The 23,571-nt window shown below is 41.2% G+C and overlaps 1 protein-coding gene across 4 annotated transcripts in view; it reads right to left on the bottom strand.

The window, feature by feature from the left end:
- The window catches only part of EGLN2 (egl-9 family hypoxia inducible factor 2), a 142,444-nt gene that overhangs the window by 59,832 nt on the left and 59,041 nt on the right, over positions 1-23,571 (bottom strand). Inside the window, exon 3 of one of the 4 annotated variants that reach the window (XM_069208113.1) lies at positions 3,513-3,915. The exons of the other annotated variants lie outside the window; for them this stretch is intronic. Within the exon in view, the coding sequence (XP_069064214.1) occupies positions 3,607-3,915 (309 nt within the window). The 3' untranslated portion in view covers positions 3,513-3,606. Of the gene's footprint in view, positions 1-3,512; positions 3,916-23,571 lie in introns of those variants that run through there. 4 annotated transcript variants of the gene reach the window in all.

Genomic DNA, 23,571 nt, shown 5'->3' with positions numbered 1-23,571 from the left:
GTACAAATCCATTTTAATATCAACTAGAATTGTGTCCCAGATCTTTGTCAATAGTACGCGCTTGGACGATCCAGGTCCACCCACCACGTGTTACAGTAGAGTGTTTGTCCGCGGTAGCAGGGGACCTGCATTTCCTCCCTCCAGAGAAATGGGCTTAGCTGTCACAATTCATGCGTAATTCTACCTAAAAACAGCAGTTAAAAAATAAAAATAAAAATACTGAAACGCATGGATGTCCAGCTTAGGTACTCGGAGCTGGACCCATGCCAGCTTTTCAGGACAACCATTAGGTAAATAAGTACCATTTGTATCCACTGTATGCATATGTATCTGATGTGGACATGATAGAACAGATTTGACTCTTGTGACATATTGTGTACACCTCTTAGGTAATACCACTAATTCCTATAGCAAAACGAAAGCTTAAGAAAAACGAATCTATGAGTTTTTCTAACACTAATTCTAGCACTGATTTCATGTTTTTCAGCAATTCGCTCAGCAGGGAAAAAGAAAAACGTTTTCACCCCAAAAAGAACACACGTTTTGCACGCTTTGTGTCTTTTGGCATTTTTTGTGCATCAACATTCAAACAAATTCTGGGGGCTGGTAGCAAGTAAGAGCCGATGATCTATGCTTGAGTGTTTTAACACAGAGTGACATAAAAGCTGATGATTAACAATGTGTTTCTGGCTTTGAATTTTAAGGTCTGGCACAAGAGCCAAACTGGCAGACCTTTTGTGATCAACCTGAAAGATAATTCACGAGTATTACAGAGAGAGGGGCACTGACTCCGCCCACATGTTGGTTGACATGAGGTCCAGGATTTGATCTTAATGCTTACTCCGAAGAGTGCTTGTTACTCTCCAAGTCATTTTCGGGAGGATTGCCCCTCACCTCAAACGGCCATCCACTCAAACAGTGCTTTAAATGGGAAAAAAAAAGTGCAGGTACTCATCATATTGAGCTTTGGTCGGGGGCGTGGCAAGGAGGTGGGGCTAGAGGCGGGGCTTGGGGCGGGGCTAATGACAAACATTTAAAAGACCTCAAGAATTTTCATTGGTGCATATGATTACAAATTGCTTCAATCTGTAATGTATTGTTGGTCCCCTAGCACGTAGTAAGGATACTTTTAACAATGTCTTTCAAATGTTGCATATATGAAGATTGCCTCTGCAAAAATGGCACACGAATCACATTTGAATATTGATATTATACACAGTTTCAGCTATCATGGGCAGCTTATAGAAAAGGAGACCATGATTTTCTACTAACCAATGCTAGTTCACATTGCTGAACAGGTAACTATCAGGTTTCCCTGTTTGTCAGAAGCATTGGTCCAATGAAAGTGCAATCTGGAACTCTCAGTACTACTAAAATCGATTTCAAAAACTAAAGTTTATTAATCTAACAGGAAACAGATTAGTTAAACATCTAAACATTCACAAAGCACAATGTGCTAAAGTACTGAAACAACCAATTTGTGGGACCACATTTGGCAGCTTGGAAATTGCCAATATATGTTTCAAAACGAACAGCAGTGATTGTTAACAAAAGACATCAAAAAAGCATCCACATAGATTCGAAGGGGGACTTTTCTTCCCCGTGGTTGCGTGAACGACAAGCTGTCTCATCAGCTGATCTCCTTCCTAGTTGCAGCCATGTTTTAACCTCTGACCTTTGAATGGGTGGGCCAACACATTTCAAAAACAAAAGGGATGACAGACGATTTGTGCAAATAGAATTTCTCTTTGGTGTGAGCAGATCATTCATACAGCTAAAATTTCTTTCACATTCACTTGTGGACACAGCAATGGTCTCAACAGCTTTCATCAATAGAACAAAATCTAGAGGTATGTAGGCAGCTTTGACCTCCTTGTATTCTCTAAATCCCCTAATACTATCCACCACATTTACTCTCAAGATTTGACAAAGCTGCCTCACATCTTTGTCACCATATTGAATATCCATGCTGTCTTCTGGACAGTTTTCTGGATAAATCAGTTTTATGTGCTGCGTAAATAATTTCATGCTGTCTGTTTTGGGAGTATCTGCCAATTTAGTGCTGACATGGGAAGATTTTGTGGTGGAAAATCTTGTTTTTAAGTTTTCTGCTAATCTCCGGTAGAATTGAGGTGCATTTATCTCTGGAAATTTGTTCTTTACATGTAGGCCTACACACCTGAATGTAAGGCTGCTGCAGGCTTCCATGGCTTCTTCCGTGTAGGGACCAGGGGTGTTAACCATCGATTCAAAGACCCTGACTGCCCTTGTCAGCAATTTTTCAGCATCTGGAAGGGTTGTGTCATTGCGCTGAAGCTGGCGAGAAAAGTCACTCAATTCTGCGAGATTATCCAACATGATACCAACATTCTTTAAAAATGAGCAAGAGGTCAGAATATTGTCAAGGCCAGCATATTTTGCTCTATCTCTGGCATCGCATTGTTGGTCAACAGCAGCTTTTGAGAAATGCTGGTGTAGTGAAGAAAAGCTCTGCCATACAGCCTTTACACTTCTTTCACTGGAAGCAACCCAGCGAATGGAAAGAACCTGTCCAATAACAAGAAAACGCTGCTCAATTTCCTTTGCACATTGTCTCAGTTCTCTTTGATTTTTAGATGAGGCATGGCACAAAGAATATAATTTGTCAAAGAAGATCTGAAAGTGATTTATGCCTGAAATTTCTTTCATAACATCTCCGACAGCTAGCTCCAACCGATGGTTGCTACAGTGCCACACAAATAAGCCCGGATAGCGAATCTGCAGCTGCGCTGCAACTCCAGCCTGCTTCCCAAGCATTACCGATGCACCATCACAAGCTAAAGCAATCAAACATTCTCGAAGAAAGTCTTCATGAAAGCCTTGCTTGTGTAGGCACTCCATCACAGCAGTGGTGATATCATTAGCTGTGGTGCCATCAAGTTCAACTAAGTAAAAAAAAAAAAAGTACGCACATCAGAATCACTTGCGACAGCAGCACGCAAGCAAAGGACAAGCACAGATTTTCCACTAAAAGTGGTTGATTCGTCAATTAACCAGCATATTTTACGTTTGTTTTCTAATATGTCCTTTGCAAGTTTTTTTCTCATACCTGAAACAATATGGTCTAAAATGTCAGCACATGAATTGTTACTATGAAGAACACGGGCCATATTCAATCCGTTCAGTTGCTGCACATCAACGTCCGGTGACATATCTACAAATGGCCGCCCATGTTTTCCTATTTTGTATGCTGTACGAAACACACGGCATGTTGTTTCCTGTTCTGCAATATTCATTAAATGTGCATGATTTTCCATGCTCTATCTTAGGGACTCTTGTGCAACTTTTTCTGCAGTGACATGAGATGTTGAAAATTTATGCTCTCTGATTTTTTTCCGTAGAGACATCTGTTGCTTAAATTTCTCCTTTCCATAATGAGTTACATTGCAATCTGACCATTCTTGTGCAAGTCTTAACCCTTGGGTTTTATTTGCACCCAGTGATTTTAGCGATCTACATGTTGAACAACCTAATTTTTTATTTTCAACAATTAGCCAGCTATATTCTTTGCAGAAATATTGCATTTGCTCTATATTCCAGCAGTCCGGTAAGTCCACCTCTCTGAAATCATTTGCAGCCGATGTAGTGAAAATCAGTGTTTGACTCACTAGAATGATGCACAGTAGTGTCCACAGTGATATAATTATCTGCATTATGATTAGCATTACCACCTTTAGATACAACACAATCAATGTCATCCAAACACTCCAGCTCCATTTGCTTCCTTTTGGTGCCTTGAGAGGCACTATCCTTGTGCAACCACTTCAGCAAACTCATTTTTACCACGTAGACTGAATTTGGACCTGTAGCAACCTGATGCCTGACACCGACAACCTTTCCCGTTCGCAACGTCTCGTGAGGCCCGACGCAGTGAAACTGAAACAAAGAAAAACAAATGTTGCTTTGATCTGCAATCACAAGACACATATGGGGCACGGATGATGTAAAGTGGCTTGTCAAGGTGAAAGCTTGTAAGAGCTGATAATGTCGAATTGAAAAATTGTACACCAAGGCGAATTCTGACATATTCCCAAAGGCAATCCCGTCCATTAGACACGTGAGTTAATGAGATGAGTGAGATAACTTGCTCAGGATCAAAAAATTCCATCATAGAAGACTTGCTTTGAAGGATGATAGAGCTTCCCATAACCAAGCCTTGATTTGCACTAAGAGATCTATTTCACAGTGAGCGTGCTGTGCTAACCTGCACAGCAGCACTACAGTAAAGTAAACATTAAAAGCTGCAGAGAACCATTGAAGCATATTAGCTACCAAAACCTGTGCCATCTACCACTCAAACATTTTGATTAGAGGCTGGGGAGACTGCAAATTATCTGTTGGGAGACACACAGCCAGACAGGGATGTATAAACAAAGGCACAGATCATAGGAGCTTCACTGAAGAAGAACAAAGTGTACCTTTAAGGTTTGTATGCCTTTTCAGTTGTGCACATTATTAACACTGTGCAGAATGTAGATTTACTCTTAGATAGACATATACATACTGACATAGTGCAGCTGCAGTTGAAACAAACTTCCTAAGACATGTAGAAGTAGATTTTCCTAGCTCTTGTTAACTAGGCCTCAGATTAGGCCCAGTCACCATCTTTTTCAAAATATGTTCTTTCAGCAGCACACAGTCCAATAATATTTGCTTATTTCCATTGACATCATTCCTACTGTTTGATGGAAAAGAAAACATTCCAACATGCTCACAATACTGTATCCTTCTCCAGGGCTGCCTATTTGAATGTTGTTTGGGCAATGAATGTAACTATCTGAGCTCAATGGGCCCCTCAAGGCTCTGGGCTTCAGTGCAACTGCACCTGCTGTACCAATGGTGACTATGCCACTGTCCTTGCTGGCAGTGGCCATGGCTTACTCTGCTCATACAAATCTCCTGTGCATAAAGTAAGCTGAAGCCAGTTGATTTGAGAAGTACCGCAGCTTTAACAATGTTAAACAAGTATCAGAGCTGCCTGGTAGAAACCTCACTAGAGAGGCCCTTTATCACTACCCTAATGAAGCCATGGATGAAAACTTTCCCACTCAATCCTTGCCTTAATCATTCCCCACTGCCTTGCCTCATGGGAAAACTTCAGCACTGCAGGTGTTTTCACTTTTAGTTCAGCAGGAGTGCTGTTTATTCTCTTGCTGTGTGGAGTGGAGCTCACACTCTCAGGGAGACCCTGAGCGCTCGGAGAAGGATGCACATACTTTACAGAGAACACACACACACTGGCCTGCGGCGTGTCTGAATTCAATGGGCGATATGCTGCTGCATTATGGGACTTATAGTCTTGTTTTTTCCAATATACAGCAAGACTACAAGTCCTACAGGTCAAAGAAAGAAACTGGACTTGATTAAAACATCTCTCCTTGAACAGGAATAGTTAGTAGCAACAATGACAGGCTATTAAGAATTTCCCAATGCCTGTCAAGCTCAGTTTCCGAATTAGCTGTTGAAGTGCATTAAAAAAGTATGGTAACTGTGATGTTGCATGCAATGGGGGGGTTAGTGAGCATGGAACAGGGTCAACAGCGTGGCTAAAAAGAACTAAAGTAATCAAAATTTGTTTTTGGCTTTTCACCATCAGGTAGCTACACATAAATTGGCATGCAGCTTAAATGAAAAAGAAAGAAAAACATTGTTACTCAGTGGGAAAGGCACTATAAGTACATTACGAAATCTCGCTTAGTAAATACACAGCAGAGTCTGTGTCTAACCAGGAAGCCACGGAATTAAAGGGGCATATTTAAGAAATGTGGCGCAGCACAAAGTGCAGCGCCACTTTTCTTGCTCTGTTTAACCCCACCATGTGTGCGCTGTATTTAAAATACGGTGAACCATGGCGCAGGGTAGGGGGCAATAGTGCATTTCTTTATGACAATACTGATGTACTCTGCAGGAGTAGCACCAACATTTCGGCGCTACTCCTGTGGAGTACATAGGGGTCCATTGTAAACAAAGCTGTGCCTCCTTTTAACGCCTGCTCTGAGCAGGCATTAAAAGCACCGAAAAAAATGACGTAGGGGGATCTGTTAGATTTCTTTGCACCATTTTTGGCAACACCTCCTTACGGGGGAACGCCGACCTCTGTATACATTATGCCTGGCATAGGCATAATGTAGAGCAAAAGGTTACAAAGTAAATATGGAGCAGGGATTTTGGCCTCGTTGGGCCACATTAGCGAATAAAAAATGATGCTAATGTGGCGCAAGGAGGGGCTAAATATGCCCCTAAATCTTGGTTGCCGCAGTGTAGAATAGTGTATTGTGTGTTTTTAGCGCTCCGAAGTCACAGCCTGTGACAAAGCACTGAATATGAAAGTCATTATTTTAGCTTGCATTATACACAGTATAACTGAGATAGACTGCAACAAAAAGCGCAACACATTTTAGGATAACATTGTGCCTTTAAAATCTAGTTTAGTAATATCCAAACTGTACATTATGCCCTCTAGGGCCAGTAAGCAGTACATAAATACAATTACAATTTAAAGCACGCACTTCACAGCTCAATCATTAACTCTTTGCACTACCACTCAAGTAATACTCTCACCACAAAACTTCAATAAAGTAAAGCGATTACTGGCTCCAAGTATCCTTTACTTTTGCAGGCTACCTTTATTTTTGCAGATTAACTTGTAGTGCACATTTGCAACTATTCTAAGCAAGCAGCCTGGCAGAAAGGATTGATCATCTCTCTGCCAGGCCTCAGTTTTACAGCACAGAAGACTCGCTGAAATAATCTTCAGCTGACGGTTCTGTATTTACAAAAACGTGAGGGGACTTTTAAATAAACAAAATAATTTAAAAAATCGAAACACAACTAACTTGTGCCCCTCGATCCCACCCACTTGTCCTCAATCCCATTACAGACAGACTTACCTGATCTGTAAGATTATTGTGTCTGCTGCCTGGAAAGAGCCCAGATGCTGCAGCAATCGGTTTCTGGATGGCACGAGGGTCCAGTTGCTGAAACTCGATGTCGCTCGATAAACGCACAGAGTCCTGTCCTGCTTGATGACTCCTGGCTGGGTTCTCAATCTGGCAGCAAACCTGCTTGCAGCTGCTCTCCTCTGCCCCTTGTCTGGTGATGGCTTTTTCCGTGCTGCTGTGCCTGTGCTGACAAAGAAGAAAGTGAAAGCCAGCGCAAATTGCGCTTTTTAAAGGGCTTTCTTTTCTTCCCGCCACACAGCTACCTGGTGGGTGACGTCACACGCTGCTCAGCCGTGACTCGTCACCACCAGTGTGAAATGGCCACCATGAGAGCATGCGCCGTATTGTAGAAATGTGGTGCATTCTCACATGATGACTATTTGTCCCTTTAGATGCAGGCCTGTTACAGTGAGTATCGGTACTCTCCTTTGTAACGGAGAAGTTCCGGTACTCTTGGGAGGAAAGAAAAAAAGTGCCGGTACTCAGTACCGGTGAGTACCTGCCCATTTAAAGCACTGTTCTCAAACCTAAGAACATTTTACAGGAAAAGCAGCTGGTCTGTCTAGTAAGGATGGAGCAGTGTCTGTCTCACTTGGAAGGCAGTATGTTGACATTCGATTCTTTGCCTGGTGGTTGCTTAACCAAATGGGGCAAGAGGGGTAGCTTAGGTGGTGGGGTCACTTCTGGAGCTGACAGTTTAAGACGTTGATGGGCCGGATTTGAACCCTGCTTTTCCAGTTCCATGGTCGGAAGCTCTAACCTGTAAGTCACATCTTCTCCCCAGATATTTCATGCAGCAAACACATAAATAGGACTATAGTTGTGCTGAGTCTGCAGAGAAGGATGTAACTGACACATCTCAGTAGCTAAATACCACACCACAATGAGACAGTAATTCCTCACTATCACTTACAATCCAAATACATGTTATGCTTTTTATAAGTACAATAGCCACATTATCATAAAAAGTATTTCAGTATTGCTAAAGTAAATCAAAGCCAGTATCTAAACACTATAAGAACTGCAATCTTTCAGTCACAGTATGAGTCGTATTTATTTTTTACATGCTGTAAGCTCTTTGTTTTTTTGGCTAGTGTAACATGCCTAGATATTTCAATATGTCATCTGTTAGCTTTAAAGGAAATGTTTGCCAGCTTAACCACAATCCTGTTTGTTTTCATCATATTGAACAATGGATGCATTTGTTACCATTGCGAATGCACAGTGAATAAAAGTGCTGGTCACGTCAAAAAGTGTAACAACCCTCACTGAGCACTGGTGGCTACGGTAATACCCTTAAGATTTCACCCCACCAGCTTTCCTTCACGCTCACCACTGGACAGGGTGATCACCCATCTATACTTTTCACAGACTGTCCATAATTTATCCTTACAGCCTGATGTTCATGATGCATGGTTTAACAGATGGCATTTGTCTGTAATTTTAGCCTTTCAGCTAAAGGACAAAAAGTTATTAGGGCAATTCGGATTCTCTGCTGGAGTGGAAGGCAGGGAGTCTCCTGTGCTCTTATCCATCCTGAGGGAGGGGCAGGCAGATATGAAACAGGCCTTCTTGCCATAGAGCTTGCTTCCTGAAAGAAATACAAATGTGGGCAACTGGTAAATCTCTCAATGTAAAGGGTGCTTGGAAACCTGTATTGACTTCAATTGATGGAGTCTCGTGACATTTTCTGATGGCAATAATATTTTCTTTTTGAGAGGTACTGTAAGGGTGTTCCAGGCTGAGCTGTGGAGTGTGTACTTTTAATGAACAGTTATAACAAATGTTTACACTAGGTATAATCTGTGTGTTTTTGAAATCTATACTTTAGAAGCACTTTTTATCTTTACCATAAATGTATATGCACATTTTGTGGCAGCCTTTGTTCCGCTGTGTAATGCATGTTTAAAATAATGACTTACAGATTCACTGTTGTAGTATCCACAAAGCATTTAATTGTGTATGTTTCTTGTTCCTTTATCTTGTAGAATGTTTGACATGTCACTGTGATGCACACCGCACTCCTATGTGGAATCCTGGTTGCTAGGTGAGTTCAGACCTTCCCTGTACTTCACCTGGCAAGCAGCAGTTCTCCATGGGTCCTTGTTTACCTTCAAATAAACTTCGCCTAAGAAAACTACTATTCTGCTTTTGGTCTTCCTATGTTGGATACTACAAATTGGTAACAGGAGTGGGGTATCTATTTGACCCCTTATTCTCAGCGGACGTTTCCAGGACCCACAGGATTAGGGACCAAGGCTGCAGGTTGGATTTATCCTACTGTGAAAGGTACTTGGATTGAGTTTTTTATTTGAAGAAAAAAAAAAAAAAGAGAGGAAGAGTTCTGATACCTTGCTGCCTTCGTGCACAGTTTCACTTCATGTTTGCCACTTTCAACTTGTAACCGAAGTCTGTAATTTAACACTCTTCAACTGCCATTGCCCTTGCGTGCTGCCTCTCTTGTGCGCTTGTGTCACGCTCTTCTGCTCTTGTATGCGCCTGCAATGACGCCCAACTCTTCCATTGAACGGCAGGCAAATGGCCAGTGACACGCACGCCTTTAAAGGGGAATCCATCCAGATTTTAAAGGGGATTTCTGGATTATTTTCGTCAGGCACACATCGGACAAAAGGCATGGTGACACGCACACCATCCTGACTTTGTTTTTAACAAACAATCCCTGGAGCGCGGTGATGCGCACACCATTTGGAGAGGGGTTTCCTAAAAAAGAACATCCTCGAAGTTTATTGTTGGCAGCTGAACAGCCCGGTGATGCACGCACCTTATAAAAAGAGGAGTAAAAAAAAAAACTTTCTGGAGCGCAGTGACGTGCACACTGTTTGTATCTTATGGAAGTAAAATCAAATATCAAGCCTTCACTACAGTGATGCATACACCACACTATCTTTCACACCTCTGTGTTTTAACTTTCTCTTTACAAATTGTGATTTTCTTGTTTTTCTATGTTTAGACATTATTGCAGTGTTTGAATTGTATTGTTACTTTGACTTTATTTAACATTTTATTACGAATCCATATTATGGCTACTAATGAAAACATGTAATACATTCACCACAGTTTTTACAGAAATCTGGTAAGTCTGAAATCAAATGGAAACAGTGGATATGCTTTTTTGAGAACTATTTGCTGGCTCTTTACTACAGCCCTGCCAGAAAATTGGCCTTGTTATTTAGTCATTTAGGCATTGAAGGGCAAACGGTTTTAGACAATCTTCCTTTGATACCTAATCCAGGTGGGGATGGTGACTGGGATGTATATTCGGAAGCCAAAGAGAGGTTAAAAAAACAATATTCCGACAAAGCCAATGTACTTCTTGAAAGACAGTTTTTTTTTTTTAAACGAAAACAGTTTCCAAATGAATCAGTTGAAGAATACACAGCTGCTTTACGCATTCTGGCTTCATTATGCAAATTTGAAAGTTAGGTAGACATTTATATTAGATATCAACTCGTTTTTAATTGTTTTTCTAAGAAAAAGCAAGAAAGATGACTCACATGTAGGAATCATTCATTATCCGATGTCATAGACATTGCTAAAAGTATAGAGAGATCCATAATCTCTACTCAGGCATTGAATAGTCAAGAAGGCCACTCACAGGTTTCTTATATTACTGAGAATGATACAGTACGAGTATAGCAAAAGGCAGAAAAAAGCAATTCATGTGTTATCGTTGTGGTTCTAAAAATCATTTAGGCAACAGTTCAGCATGTCCAGCTATTGGTAAGAAGTGCACAAAGTGTAGTAAAATGGGACATTTCCAAGCTGTCTGTAAGTCTCAATCTGCTGGATCATCTGTCAGAATACATAATGTTAATGTTCCTAGTGATGCTCCCATTAGTGATATTCAAGAATGTACTAATAGATTTTCAAATCTACTTCTCACTATACAAAATTCTCAAAAAGATATTAAGGTTGAAGGTCCCATGTGCCAAGCTCTTATAAATGGTAAATCCATTACTGTCATGGCAGATTCAGGAGCGCCTATTACGGTTTTGGCAGATAAAACATTCTTTTCATTGTGGCATAACTCTATCAAATTGCAAAGCCCAGATATTAACCCTAGAGCATTTGGAGAGAAGGACATTGACTTACTGGGTTATTTTCATTCACACCTCAACATCCTTGGTAGAGACACTTGGACTAAAGTGTATGTTGCCGTGAATGGCAGAGATTGAGTAGGATGGATGGATTTAGCCAAATTAGATTTGCAGCTAAAACCTGGCAAAGACAATCCCACTGTATTGGGAAGAGTGCCTGTTTTAACCATAGATATTGAAGGTAATATTCTACCCATCTTGATTTCTAAGTTTCCTAAACTTTTTAAAAATGCGATAGGCTCTATGAAAGGTTTTGAACATGTTATAAGGTTGAAGAAAGATGCTGTTCCAGTCAAACATAAGTTCAGACCTGAACCTATCAGTGTACGAAATGATTTAAAAAAACCTTTGAGTGTCCTTTGAGTGAAGGAGTTATTTCTCCCACAGATTCATCAGAATGGGTTTCACCTATTGTTTTAGCTAAAAAAAAGCCTGGAGAGTTTCGCCTATGTGTTAATCTGAGAACGTTACACAAGAATATTATTATTGATTGTCATCCCTTACTGCGTATTCAGGAAATGTTAGCCAATATTGTGTATTCTAAATATTTTTCAGTGATTGATTTGCACTCAGCTTATCATCAAATAGTGTTAAGTACTGAATCTCAAGAGCTCACCATGTTTGTAACACCTTTTGGAGCTTAAAAATATCTAAGACTTCCTTTTGGACTTGCCTCTGCTGCAAGCGTTTTTTAAAAGGCGATGTTCTGTTCACTAACATGACGAACGTTCAGGCATTTCAGGGTGATATGCTTATTTTCACTGATACTAAAGAACAGCACTTTGAAATTTTGGAAAAGGTGTTACATATATTAGAAGATATTGGTTAAGCCAGAAAAATGTAAATTTTTAGACCAACAATTGGATAACTTAGGACACACCATTTCTGCTGATGGTATTAAACCTAAGTTCTGCAATTCAGAAGCAATACTTAAGGCACCGGCACCAGAAAATAAAGATGCTCTCAGGTCCTTTTTGGGTTTATGTGAATACTATGCCCGCTTTGTACCTGATTATGCCATGTTAGTGCAACCCTAAGGAATGTATTTTAAAAAGGAGTTAAATTTACTGAGACCTCTGAAATTGATACAGCATTCACTAAGCTCAAGGATCTTGTTTGTGGTGCCAAGGCCTTAAGCCCCTTCATTCATGGAGGAAAATGCATCATCAACGTTGATGCTACTGTAAAAGGCATTGGAGCGGTTTTCAATCAGTTTGTGAATGGTAAACTCATCACTATAGCTTTTGCTTCCAGAGCTCTTTTGGAAGCAGAAACTAACTACAATACCATAGAGAGGGAAGTTTTAGCTTGTGCTTGGGCTGTTCAAAAATATCAAATGTATCTATGGGGTCATTCTTTTGACATATACACTGACCACAAACCTATAATATTTTTGTTGAATGGTGATGGGTTTGGCAAGGCTTCAGCTTGTTTTGTACATCTATTTTCCAAAATGCAGAAGTATGATTTCACTATCAAGTACATTCAAGGAGGGAAGAATTTTCAGGCTGACTGTCTCTTACGTATGCCTCTACCTCTTTCAGAAAACATCCAGGAAGAGTATGTGTTGTTGCTGTTATTGATGCGGTCTGTGATCTTAATAGATCTATTTCTGAAACTGACTGGACAAATGCCACCGTACATGATGGGATTTTAATGAGAGTTCTGGATTTTTTAAAAAAAGGTTGGCCTCCCATTCGCAGTATCCCAGATTATTTGAAACTATTTACTCAAGTTTCATCTGAACTATCTTGTGAAAATGGTATTTGCATTCGTAACGGCTGTTTTATTACACCTATTAGTTTAAGCGAAAAAATCATTAAGTTAACTCATGAAGGTCATCTAGGCATTACTGCCACCTGCAGGAAGTTGAGGGAAGACTATTGGTGGCTGTCCATGAATAAGCAAGAATTAATTTTATTAATTTGTGTCCCTGATGTTTAGTTTCTAACAAACATTGGTATACTATACAGAAGCCTCTTCCAAACGTGCCTTTGCCAGATCAGCCCTGGTCTAAAGTAGCACTGGATTTTGCGGGTCCATTCGATTTGCTCCCTGCAACCAAAAGATTTACAATAGTTTTGATTGATTATTATTCAAAGTGGATATATTACTCCTTTGTAGATTCTCCTTCAACTAATTCAGTTGTCTCATTTCTTGAAAATGTTTTTGCATTAGAAGGAGTTCTAAAAGAAATAGTAACTGACAATGGTATCCACTTTGTTTCTAAAATGATGAAAACTTTTCTCCCCAATCACAACATCACTCACATTCAAGTTGCTTTATATAGTCCTTCCGCAAATGGTTTGGTGGAAAGGGCAAATCATTTTATTAAAGAAGGAATACAGACTGCTCTTTCCACGGATATTGCTGTTGAGGACTTCCTAAAAAAGAAAATTGCGGGATATGATTCCACTTCTCATTCCACTTCAGGAATTACTCCTTTTCAGTTACTGAGAGGAAGAAAATGTAGGTCAAGAGTAGTACCCAGCTGGCTAGACTCTTTGCATGCTTCGAATTCTAAACATGATAATTCTGCAATCTCTGTGAGGGAAACAGTTGAGAACAAAAACAAACAAACACTATTTTGATTTGTTAAAACATACTAAGGATAGAGAATTTTGTGTGGTTCTTGTTAAGAAAACTTTTAAAGGGATAAAGGGGAAATCCACATTCACCTTTCCTTTTAGGATTGACAGAGTCACAAAAAATGCTGTTTTAGTACATGACAAAGGTTGGTGGAATAAATCTAGATTGGTTCCTATTTCTGATGTGCAGGCACAAATATATAACAGAACTCGTATTGGTACTAATTAGAGTTCCATTTTGTTTGAATCAAATAAGGTCTGTGTTGATAACAGTGTGTCTCCTGACACTACTTCTCCTCTTCCTCCCTGTAACTTTAATGGAGCAGAGGATGATTCTTCTGATGGACAAATCATTAAGGATGCTCAACACACGTGTGATGATATTGCTTCTACTTCATGTCAATCCAATGTAAAGAGTTCTCAACATGAGTGTAATGTTATTACTCCTACTTCACTCCAATCTAATGTTAATAGCAAAAGAATGAGCAGGTTACCTGTACGACTCCAAGACTACGACTTAAGTTAATTGTTATATGGGAAGGGGGTGTTGCAGTATCCATATAGCATTTCATTGAGTCTGTTTCTTGTTCCTTCGTCGTGTAGAATGTTTGACATGTCACTGTGATGAACACTGCATTCCTATGTGGAATCCTGGTTGCTAGTTGAGTTCAGACCTTCTCTGTACTTCATCTGGCAAGCAGCAGTTCTCCGTGGGTCCTTGTTTACCTTCAAATAAACTTCACCTAAGAAGAGTACAACTCTGCTTTTGGTCTTCCTCCGTTGGATACTACAACAGTGCTTTCAGGGACCTTGAGACCTCATAGTACTAACAAGCATTGGCAATGCCAATAGGTCTCGTCTATGCAAGAGCTGCTGGCTTGCCAATGTGTTTTAGCTATGTTTTACACCAGTGTGGCTGCTGTTCAGCATGACTAAAAGTTAGTGGCGCAGAGGACAGTTGCGTGGAGTGTCAGAGTGGAATGGTGAAGAAAGGAGTAGTATGTTGTAGAGTGAAGTGGCAGAGTGTCTTGTATAGGAGCGACAGTGTGGAGTCTTGGACAGTGGCATACAATGGAGTGGCATACAGAAGCCACTCCATTGTATAGAGTGCATTGGCATAGAGTGTTGCAGAATGTAGAGGCATTGAATGCAGTGGCATTGAGGTGAGAGGCATAGAATTCGGAGGCGTACAATGCAGCAGCATACAATGCAGTGGTGCAGAGTGGTGCATAGTAGAGAGTTTAGTTGTGTAGAGTACAGGGATTCAAAGTAGGGTGGCATATTATGCAGTGGCATAGAGTAGAGTGGCAGAGGGTGCAGTGGTGTAGAGTGCAGTAGAGTGCAGTGGTGTAGAGTGCAGAGTAGAGTCGAGAGGCACAGAGTGCAATGGAATAGAGTGCAAAGTAGAGTGGTATACAGTGCAGTGACAGAGTGGTGCAGAGTGGAGTAGCGTAAAGTGGTGCAGTGCAGAGTAGAGTATAGTGATGTAGAGTGCAGTGGCGTAGAATAGAGTGATGCAGAGTAGAGTGGCGTAGAGTGCAGTGGTGCAGAGTTGAGTGGCGTACCGAGCATCAGCATAGAGTATAGTGGTGCAGAATTGAGTGCATTCACTTTGTTTACTAGTGGTGTTGTCATGAGGGAAGGTTATGAATGTTTTAAATTTAATGTTTAGAAACTTTAACTTCATATAAGTGCAGTTGCAGCTGGCAATAATTTAAAGTGCTGGGGTGAGCAAACTGACATTGTGACACCAGCAACACCTTTAGGCTCAGTGCCAAAGCTCTCAATCGTGGCTTGTTGTAAACAGTTTTTCAAATGAGCCAGGACTGAGAACTCTGGAGCTGCTGCTGAAAGCAGTACACGTTTCTCACAGTGCCTATCAGTGGGTCAAACAGTTACTGACCAAAACAAAATAAACCTCATGCAGTAAACAGTTATTAAGGCCCATATGTACTAAAGGTGCATTTCTTAACTGACCGAATCACAATTTTGACTCCTTAGGAAATGTTAAACTCCCTTTTCAAATGTACAAACTGCTCTGTGGTGACGCAAATGACGATTTCTACTCAGCGAGTCACAAAATAGGAAATCGCAAAAAAAGGATTTCCTATTTGCGATTTCCTAAGCACATGTACATAGCACTTCCTAAATGCGAAATAGGCATTTAGGAAATGCTATTACCATTGAATCAGATTCCAATGGTACCCATGTGCAAAATGGGAAAAAACACCAAAAATGCCTTTTTTGCAGTACCTTAAAGCATGCACTCACCCAGAGGGGACAGGAGCACTTTTAGGAGCTCTACTTTTTCTTCCTTTAGATTTAAGGGGGGCCTTGGGACTACAGGTAGGGAAGCTTTTGCACTGCCAAAATACAGATTCACTAATAGCAATTGCGACTCTGTAGGGATCGCTATTGTGAAAATCAGAATTTTCTTAAATTCCATTTTGAATTTCCTAAATAGCGTTTTTTTAGGATTCGCTATTAAGGTAATGGAACTTTTGTACACCTGGCCCATAATCGCTAGGATGCATTACATTTACTTTTTAAAGTTAAATGTTTAACTTGAAAACATTATTGCATAACATGCCATCAATTTAGTTACTGTTTATATTGTTTAACTATGTAAAAAAAATGCAACATTTGCTTACCCATTGTCTACATGCTCTCTGGTCCAAGTTTTCTACTCCAGCCGTCCGAGGTCCTAGAGTCAACTTGCCTAACCAATCCACATGCTTCTGTAATGCTGTTAACCAGCATGAGAGAAGCATCAGGATTGGTTGGAGGGGGTTGGCTTAGCACTTGCTCTTTCAGGCACTGGGTGCCATGCCTTTTCACCACCCAGCTGTCTAAGGCAGCTCAGTTGGAGAGGTTTAAAGTGTGCATGTTCGGCTGGCCATCGCAAGACAGCCAGCCAAAGTAACTTGCACACGTCTGACTGCTGCAGCCAGCCACCACTCACGCCCTGCTGCCAATTTGAAGTGATGGCCCTGTCGCGCCCTCACACTCAGCTCGGCTGGCAGAGAAAAAAATAACATAGTAATAAAGTCATTTTATTACCATTTTGTTTTTAAATATTTGCTGCACCTGCAGGAAGGGTAAGGCAACACTCCTCTACCCATTTGGAGAAGCTTGGAGAAGCTCATAAATATCAATGCAATGGTTTAATCTAATGTACTATATTGAAACACTACCATATGTTTTTAAATGATTTTATTGTTGTATGCCAAAAGAGGTTACATAACAGGATAGTATGCAGGGATGTAGCAACAGACTCCATCGTACATTTACAGAAGGACAGTCCTTGGCTACATACATTTATAAAGGGTTAGCACAAAATTATTTTACTTTTTTTCTGTGCAATAAACTGACCCATAATAAACTGTCCCTCCACACCTTCCTGCCCAGTTGCCAACGACCTACCTCTCAGCACAGGGAAGCAGATCAATGAACCCTACAGTGCTTAAAAGAAAGTGTTCTAGTGGGGAAACCATGACAATGTGTCAGAAGACAGGCGTCTTTGGACCACTGCCATGTGTAGTTGCGTATATGTGTCAAGAACTAACAACTAGTATGTCGAAACCAAGAGTGTATGAGTCAGGGGTGGTTTCCAGGGGAAAAAGTATCATCCTTGTTACAGTCTTGAAATTCCTCTACCAAAATATTCCATGTCTGTGCAATAACATATTTTCTCAGATTTGCTCATTCCTCCCTGTGTAACATGGTGTTCTTTGATCAAAACCAAACAGTGTGAACTCCGTCCAACTTACAATACTCTGAAAAAGTGAATCCTTTCAGTGCAGTGTGATATTGCCTTTTGCTAGAAGAGCCAGGTCGAGGAACTTAGTGGATGGTTTCCCGAACTTAGGACAGGGGAATACACCCAATAGGACCTCTTCAGGGGAATTCTTTAGTACACTGTCCTTTGTGGTCAACAGCAGGTAGTAGGTATAGGCTCTCCTTTGGACGTGAATGTAAAATTAATGTTTTTCCTGAATTTTGACCCTTTGTCCTGAATTGTTGTCCTGAATTTTTTACACTCCTGTCCAGAATTAGCATCCATGCCAGGTGGTGTCCAATCACTGGAGAGAGCTGCTCTCTTTGTATGATCTGCATGGAAATTTGCCATTAAACTGTGCTTTTGGCAAATGAAGGGTAAATGGTTTATCGTGATGGTGACCACTTTGAAAGACAACATTGTACTCCCATGCCCTGACCTGTCCCAGGCTCATAGGGGAGCAGGTGTGGCAACCATCGACTTAAGTTAACAGCAACTCTTGAAAAGAAAAAAAAACCAAGTACTAGTAAAGAAAAAGGGCTCACCATAGAGTCTGAGATCCCTACTAACTTTGCCAACATTCTTTAGTCATTTTTAGTTATTCTGTACAGCATCTCAGATGCTGTGAAGCATAACGAAAAAAGGTGTTATGAAGGGGCAGAGGCATCATTTGGGAGGCACAGGCACTTCCCATGTGTGCACCTACAAAATGAAGCAAGTGCTTTTTCTTTACAGAGTTAGATCAGTAAATAAAAGAAAGAAGATAATGCAAAAGCTTTTTTTAAAGTGTGGGCTCGGGGAGAAACACCAAGGACCATATTTATACTTTTTGACGCAAACCAGCGCAGGCGCTGGTTTGCGTCAAAACATTTACCGCCGGCTAACGCCATTCCTACGCACCATGCAGGCGCCTTATTTAAGGATTGACGTTAGCCGGCGTAGGTGAAAAGGGGAGTTGTGCGTCAAAAAATGGTGCAAGTCAGGTTTGAGTCAAAAATCATGGCTCAAACCGGACTTGCGCCATTTTTTGACGGACAACCCCCATTGAAATGACTCCTGTCTTAGCAAAGCCAGAGTCATGCCCCCTTGCCTAATGGCCATGCCCAGGGGACTTCTGACCCTGGGCATGGCCATTGGGCACAGTGGCATGTAGGGGGGTCCAAATTAACCCCCCCCCATGCCACTTAAAAAAAAGAAATAATAATACTTACCTCAACTTACCTGTACTTACCTGGGATGGGTCCCCCCTTCCATGGGTGTCCTCCAGGGGTGGGCACCTCTGGACTGCTTCCATGGTCAGAGACCATGGAAGTGAGCCCACAGGTCCCTTAACGCCTGCCCTGACCCACGCGTTAAAAAACAGCGCACATTAGGCTGTGCACCGTTTTCTAAGGCCCGCCTCCTCCTGTGCATCAAAATGACGCTGGAGTATAAATAAGGCGCACAGGCCTTAAAGTCATTTTTTGGGCGGGAACGCCTACCTTGCATGTCATTAACGCAAGGCAGTTTCCCGCATCCAAAAAATGACGCACATAGAGGAATTTTGACGTCCGCGGGATCGGGGGTCATAGTATAAATATGGTGCACGGCTTGCGCCGAGTGTGCGTCAAAAATTTTTACGCACATTCAGTGCAAACAGAATATAAATATACCCCTAAGGGTTCAGGTGTAGGGCATAGTAAAAGGAAGCAGTTGGGGTGAAAGCTTCACAAAAGATGTGAGTTGGGGAACAATCATGAAGGACGCAGGTGGGGGAAAAAACAAGAAGGGCACAGATGGCATGAACAACATGGAGGGCGCAGGTGGTGGGAAGCCACACAGAAGGCAGGGAGATGGAAGCAACACGTTGCTCGAAGGTTTTTTTTTTTTTCCTTTTTTTTTTTAAAGATTTGGTCGGGGACCAACATGGAGAACATGAATGGAGGAAGCATCAAAAAGGACACCGGTGGGGGGAACCATCACAAAGGACACAGGGGGAACAAAACAGAGGGCAAAGGTAGGGGTAAAAAAAACTGAGAGGCAACAGTGGTGTGAACCAACAGTGACGGACGCAGGTGGAGGAAGCAACATAGCAGCAGAGGCAGAAAAGCAATGGGTGGAAAAGAGGCATTTGTGGGGGGTGGAGAGCAACACAGAGAGGGCCAGGGGTGAGAAATACACAAGGAAGACAGCTGGAAAACACATGCACACTCATGGATGGCTGAACCCAAAAGAAAAAAGTAGTGTTTAAAAAGTAAGCAGTGGAATGGCACAAATAATGCATCTGTGGAGGAGGGACAAACACAAGAAAAGGAAGGAAATCCCACACAAGTTAACAAATGAAAAGCAAGGACATGAGTGTGACAGTAAAGCCAACCAATAGTAAGCAAAAGGGTGGGGCCTATGCCCACGGTAAGCTAACATCAGGTCTTTTCACCAAAAGACATCTTGCAATGTCCGGTAAGCGACGCCTAAAACTTGTAAAAGCACAGTTGTCACTTTTTCATACTTTAAAAATAAAAAACCCACTCTGTATACTACTGCTACTACTGCATTTATTAACTTTAAAAAAAAGCTATATTCTATTTTCAGCTGGAGCTCCAGCGGGCGCATGTATTTGCAGATTTTCGATCCTAATTTGCAAAGCTAACTTAAGTTAGGGAAAACCACACCCGCAAGTTTGTGAAATTATCAATGAGAAACTTAATAAGGCTACAAGCGCCAAAAGTTCTGGCAACAGGGATTGTCCAACCAAAGGAACCGTAGAGGATGAAGGAGCTTGCAAACCCAAAAGATTTATTCTAACTATGTAGCCAGGCACTCAAAAGGAAAGATCATACATGGTCACTGATGCACAGCACTACATGGTCACTGATGCACAGCACTAACTTCTGCTGCGCTGTGATCTTCATATAGATGCTCATGCAGTAATATAGCAGCATGTACAGACCAAGCAACTGACTTGGAGAAAGACTTTAGAAGCGGATTTCACAAAATCGCACCACAGTCAGACAGGTGAAGGTTGTGATGGGGTTGTCAAATGTTACTAAGGGGAAATAAGTTCAGTTAAATGAAAGACTAAATGATGCAGTAAGGTGGTCACACGCGTGCAACCATGAAGGCACACACATTACACATACATGTGTGTGTGTGGGCTCACACACACACACACAAAAACACACACTCTCTCTCGCTACATATCCATCTCTTTAGCTCTTAATCTTTCTCACTCTCCATACAGTAGCACAAGAGGCAAGAAAGACACAAAGCCAAACACACACAAGTCCCTCAATGTATCTGCACATATGTATTTAATAAAACAACCTCATTGGGCCGTCACTGTGTGACTACCACGGCGTAGAAACAAGGATGAAAACGAATTCTGTTACTTCTGGGAAAATGTAACTATGTAGAATACTGGCACATGTATACTAAAATACATCATCATTACGTAAGCAAATTACGTGGCCGAAACATTATTTCAAAAAGACAAACAATATTAATGGACCTCATAAAAAATATAAACATTAGCTTTGTGGCACAATACATAGTACTGGACAGAGTATGTGTGTGGTGTGTATGTGTGTACATATAAGTATCGTGCAGTTGGAGGTGAAAGATACCACCCCAGGAAATTGGTAAAGACTATTTAATTATTGATTAACAAAATGCAACTCAGGGCTAAAAAATAGATAGAAAAAAACGTCCTTTTATTATCCAGTGTACACAATACTTAGTAGAATTAACAAAGGGAAATTAGTACCTCTAAAGCGCACCGTCTACGTCACAAATAAAGTACAAGGTACTCAGATTATCCCATTTGTTCCATTAGTTTCATAAGCCTGACACAGAAAAACACAATTTCATCAGTAACTTAAATACTACGGTCAAATTGATGTGGTTTCCTGGAAGCAATGTCGTTAGTTAATACAAAATTGCCAGTAGCAGAGTCATTTAGGTAACCCGACCACAAGGTGTGAGGCTCATGAATACCATGTGAAAGCAAAATGCAGTTGTTAATCAGATTGCGATGACTGAGACCGAACAAGCCTAAATTAGTACTGTTTAGGCATACAGTGACGTGAACATCTAAACCAAGAACATCCCGTTAAGGTGAATAGTTGTCATGGTCTAATAAGCAAATACGTCGGAGACGTTTTAAGGCATGAGTAAAGAGGGTAACTTTCCAGGGCCCCCACCTTCCAAGGGCTACCCTGTGAAAGAGATTTGTCTTTATCATCTGCATTTATCCCAGCCTCTTCTCTCTGTCTGCTGACCTCTACCTTTGGCTGTTTTTGTGTGGCCACCGTTATGTGTAGCTCAATATTGGCTGGTATCTTGCAGCTTCAATTAGAAAAAATAGATATTAAGATTCAAAGTTGTTCCTTAAAGAGGCCCCAAAATTGATGTTGCCCTTGGCCTCAAAAATCATTCAGATGACACTGAAATAAGAGCAGATGAAGGACCTACCAGAAGCAGTCGTCCGGCCTATATTGCAATTTTCTCATGGCCGGTTCCTAGTCTATAGATGGGTTTGCTGTTGATTGAAGAGAGACCAAGTTAGTGACTGATGACTGCTCTCGCTAGGACCTGCAATTTCAAGTTCGGCAGGGACGGAGAGAGGTAGCTGCAGATAATGGGAGGGGTCCTTGGGCAGATTCCTCTAGAGAGGGGGAAATGTCCTGGTACGGCAGCATATGAAAAAACAATGTTTGTTTGGTTGTTGTTCGGATGGTACCGCAGAGAGAACCACACTGGGACCAAAAATAGGCCTTAGAACAAAATATATATATATATATATATATATATATATATATATATAACATACGTATTGATAAAGCCAATAGGTCTGGATTTAGTGTAACAATTCATGCAAACTCAGGCATGCAGAAAAAACCTTGCATACAATAGCACATTAAAGACAGGCCTATTGGCTTTGCCAATGCTTGATTTAATTTGTAGCCACCATGAGTGAGTGAGACTATCATTGGCATGGGTTTCCTGGTGTTGCCTTACATGGCATTAGTGCTGCCCTACCTTGACTTAACAAGCGTAGTGGGGTCAGGTAAGTGAGGATTCCCATCGGGCTTTGAGATGGCAGCAGCAGGCTTTGGTGACAGCTGTGATTTGGGTGAATGGAATAGTTGAGATTCAGACAGGATTTTGTTCTACACAACTTAGCACCACCAAGCATCCCAGAGACAAGGAAAGAAGCCAGAGTTCGGATTTCTAGGCTTCAGAGATTGGGTAAGTCTAAGTACTGCTTGTTTAAACCATCTGCAACCAGTTTATACAGGGAAAATGGGAGGGTATTTTAAGCCCCACATCCGGGCAATTTGCCACGAAACATAAATGAAAAAAATCTTTACAGAGACAGCAGAGGTGCTCGCTTACTTATGACGGGTCTCACCAAGTTTAGTAGGGCATGGGGTTTGATGGATTAGACTCTGATGGTCAAAGAAAAGCGACTTCTACATTTTTTTATAATCTTAAAATAAACTACCTGCATGGATGCCTAGTGTAATCTATTACAAGGGCTAGCAAACATCTGCAATGCAATAGGTCTTGCATTTGCTTGAGTTAGAGCTATAGGCACATAAACTGGTCAACCCTGCCACATAATTTGGTCCTTTCTGCAACATAAGTCCAGTGGCCATGCATATAATTAAAGCACTTCCATTTACCTTCTTCCTCTATCTGCAGCAAAAAATGAAAATGTTGCTATTATTTATTATATTTATATTATTATTTTGGGGTCCCCCCCACCAGCCTAGTATGGGGACCACCCAGATATGACCTAGACAGAAAGAGCACTTCATGCTGACTGTTTTGATGGTGGTCCCATTGTCCTAGGACCACCACACTGTAAATTATAGGCAAAAATATTTTGTAAGAGGAATGCCCCGCAAAGCATTATGGGCGAGTGTCCAAGTGCAGCAAATATTGTAGTTACTTTACTGCAATGCTCAGAACAGCCCCTAGAGGTCACCACAATAAAAATAGCATTTATAAGAAACATGGTCATGTAATCATATAGTCAGCCCCTAGAGAGCATAACCACATGAGAAAAGAATGGCAGAACGTAAGGTACTGTAACCAAATATTTAGCTCATAGAGAACAGAGTACA

Source organism: Pleurodeles waltl, chromosome 9 (assembly GCF_031143425.1).
Source record: "Pleurodeles waltl isolate 20211129_DDA chromosome 9, aPleWal1.hap1.20221129, whole genome shotgun sequence".
NCBI lineage: Eukaryota > Metazoa > Chordata > Amphibia > Caudata > Salamandridae > Pleurodeles > Pleurodeles waltl.
This window is presented reverse-complemented; position numbering and strand designations above follow the sequence as displayed.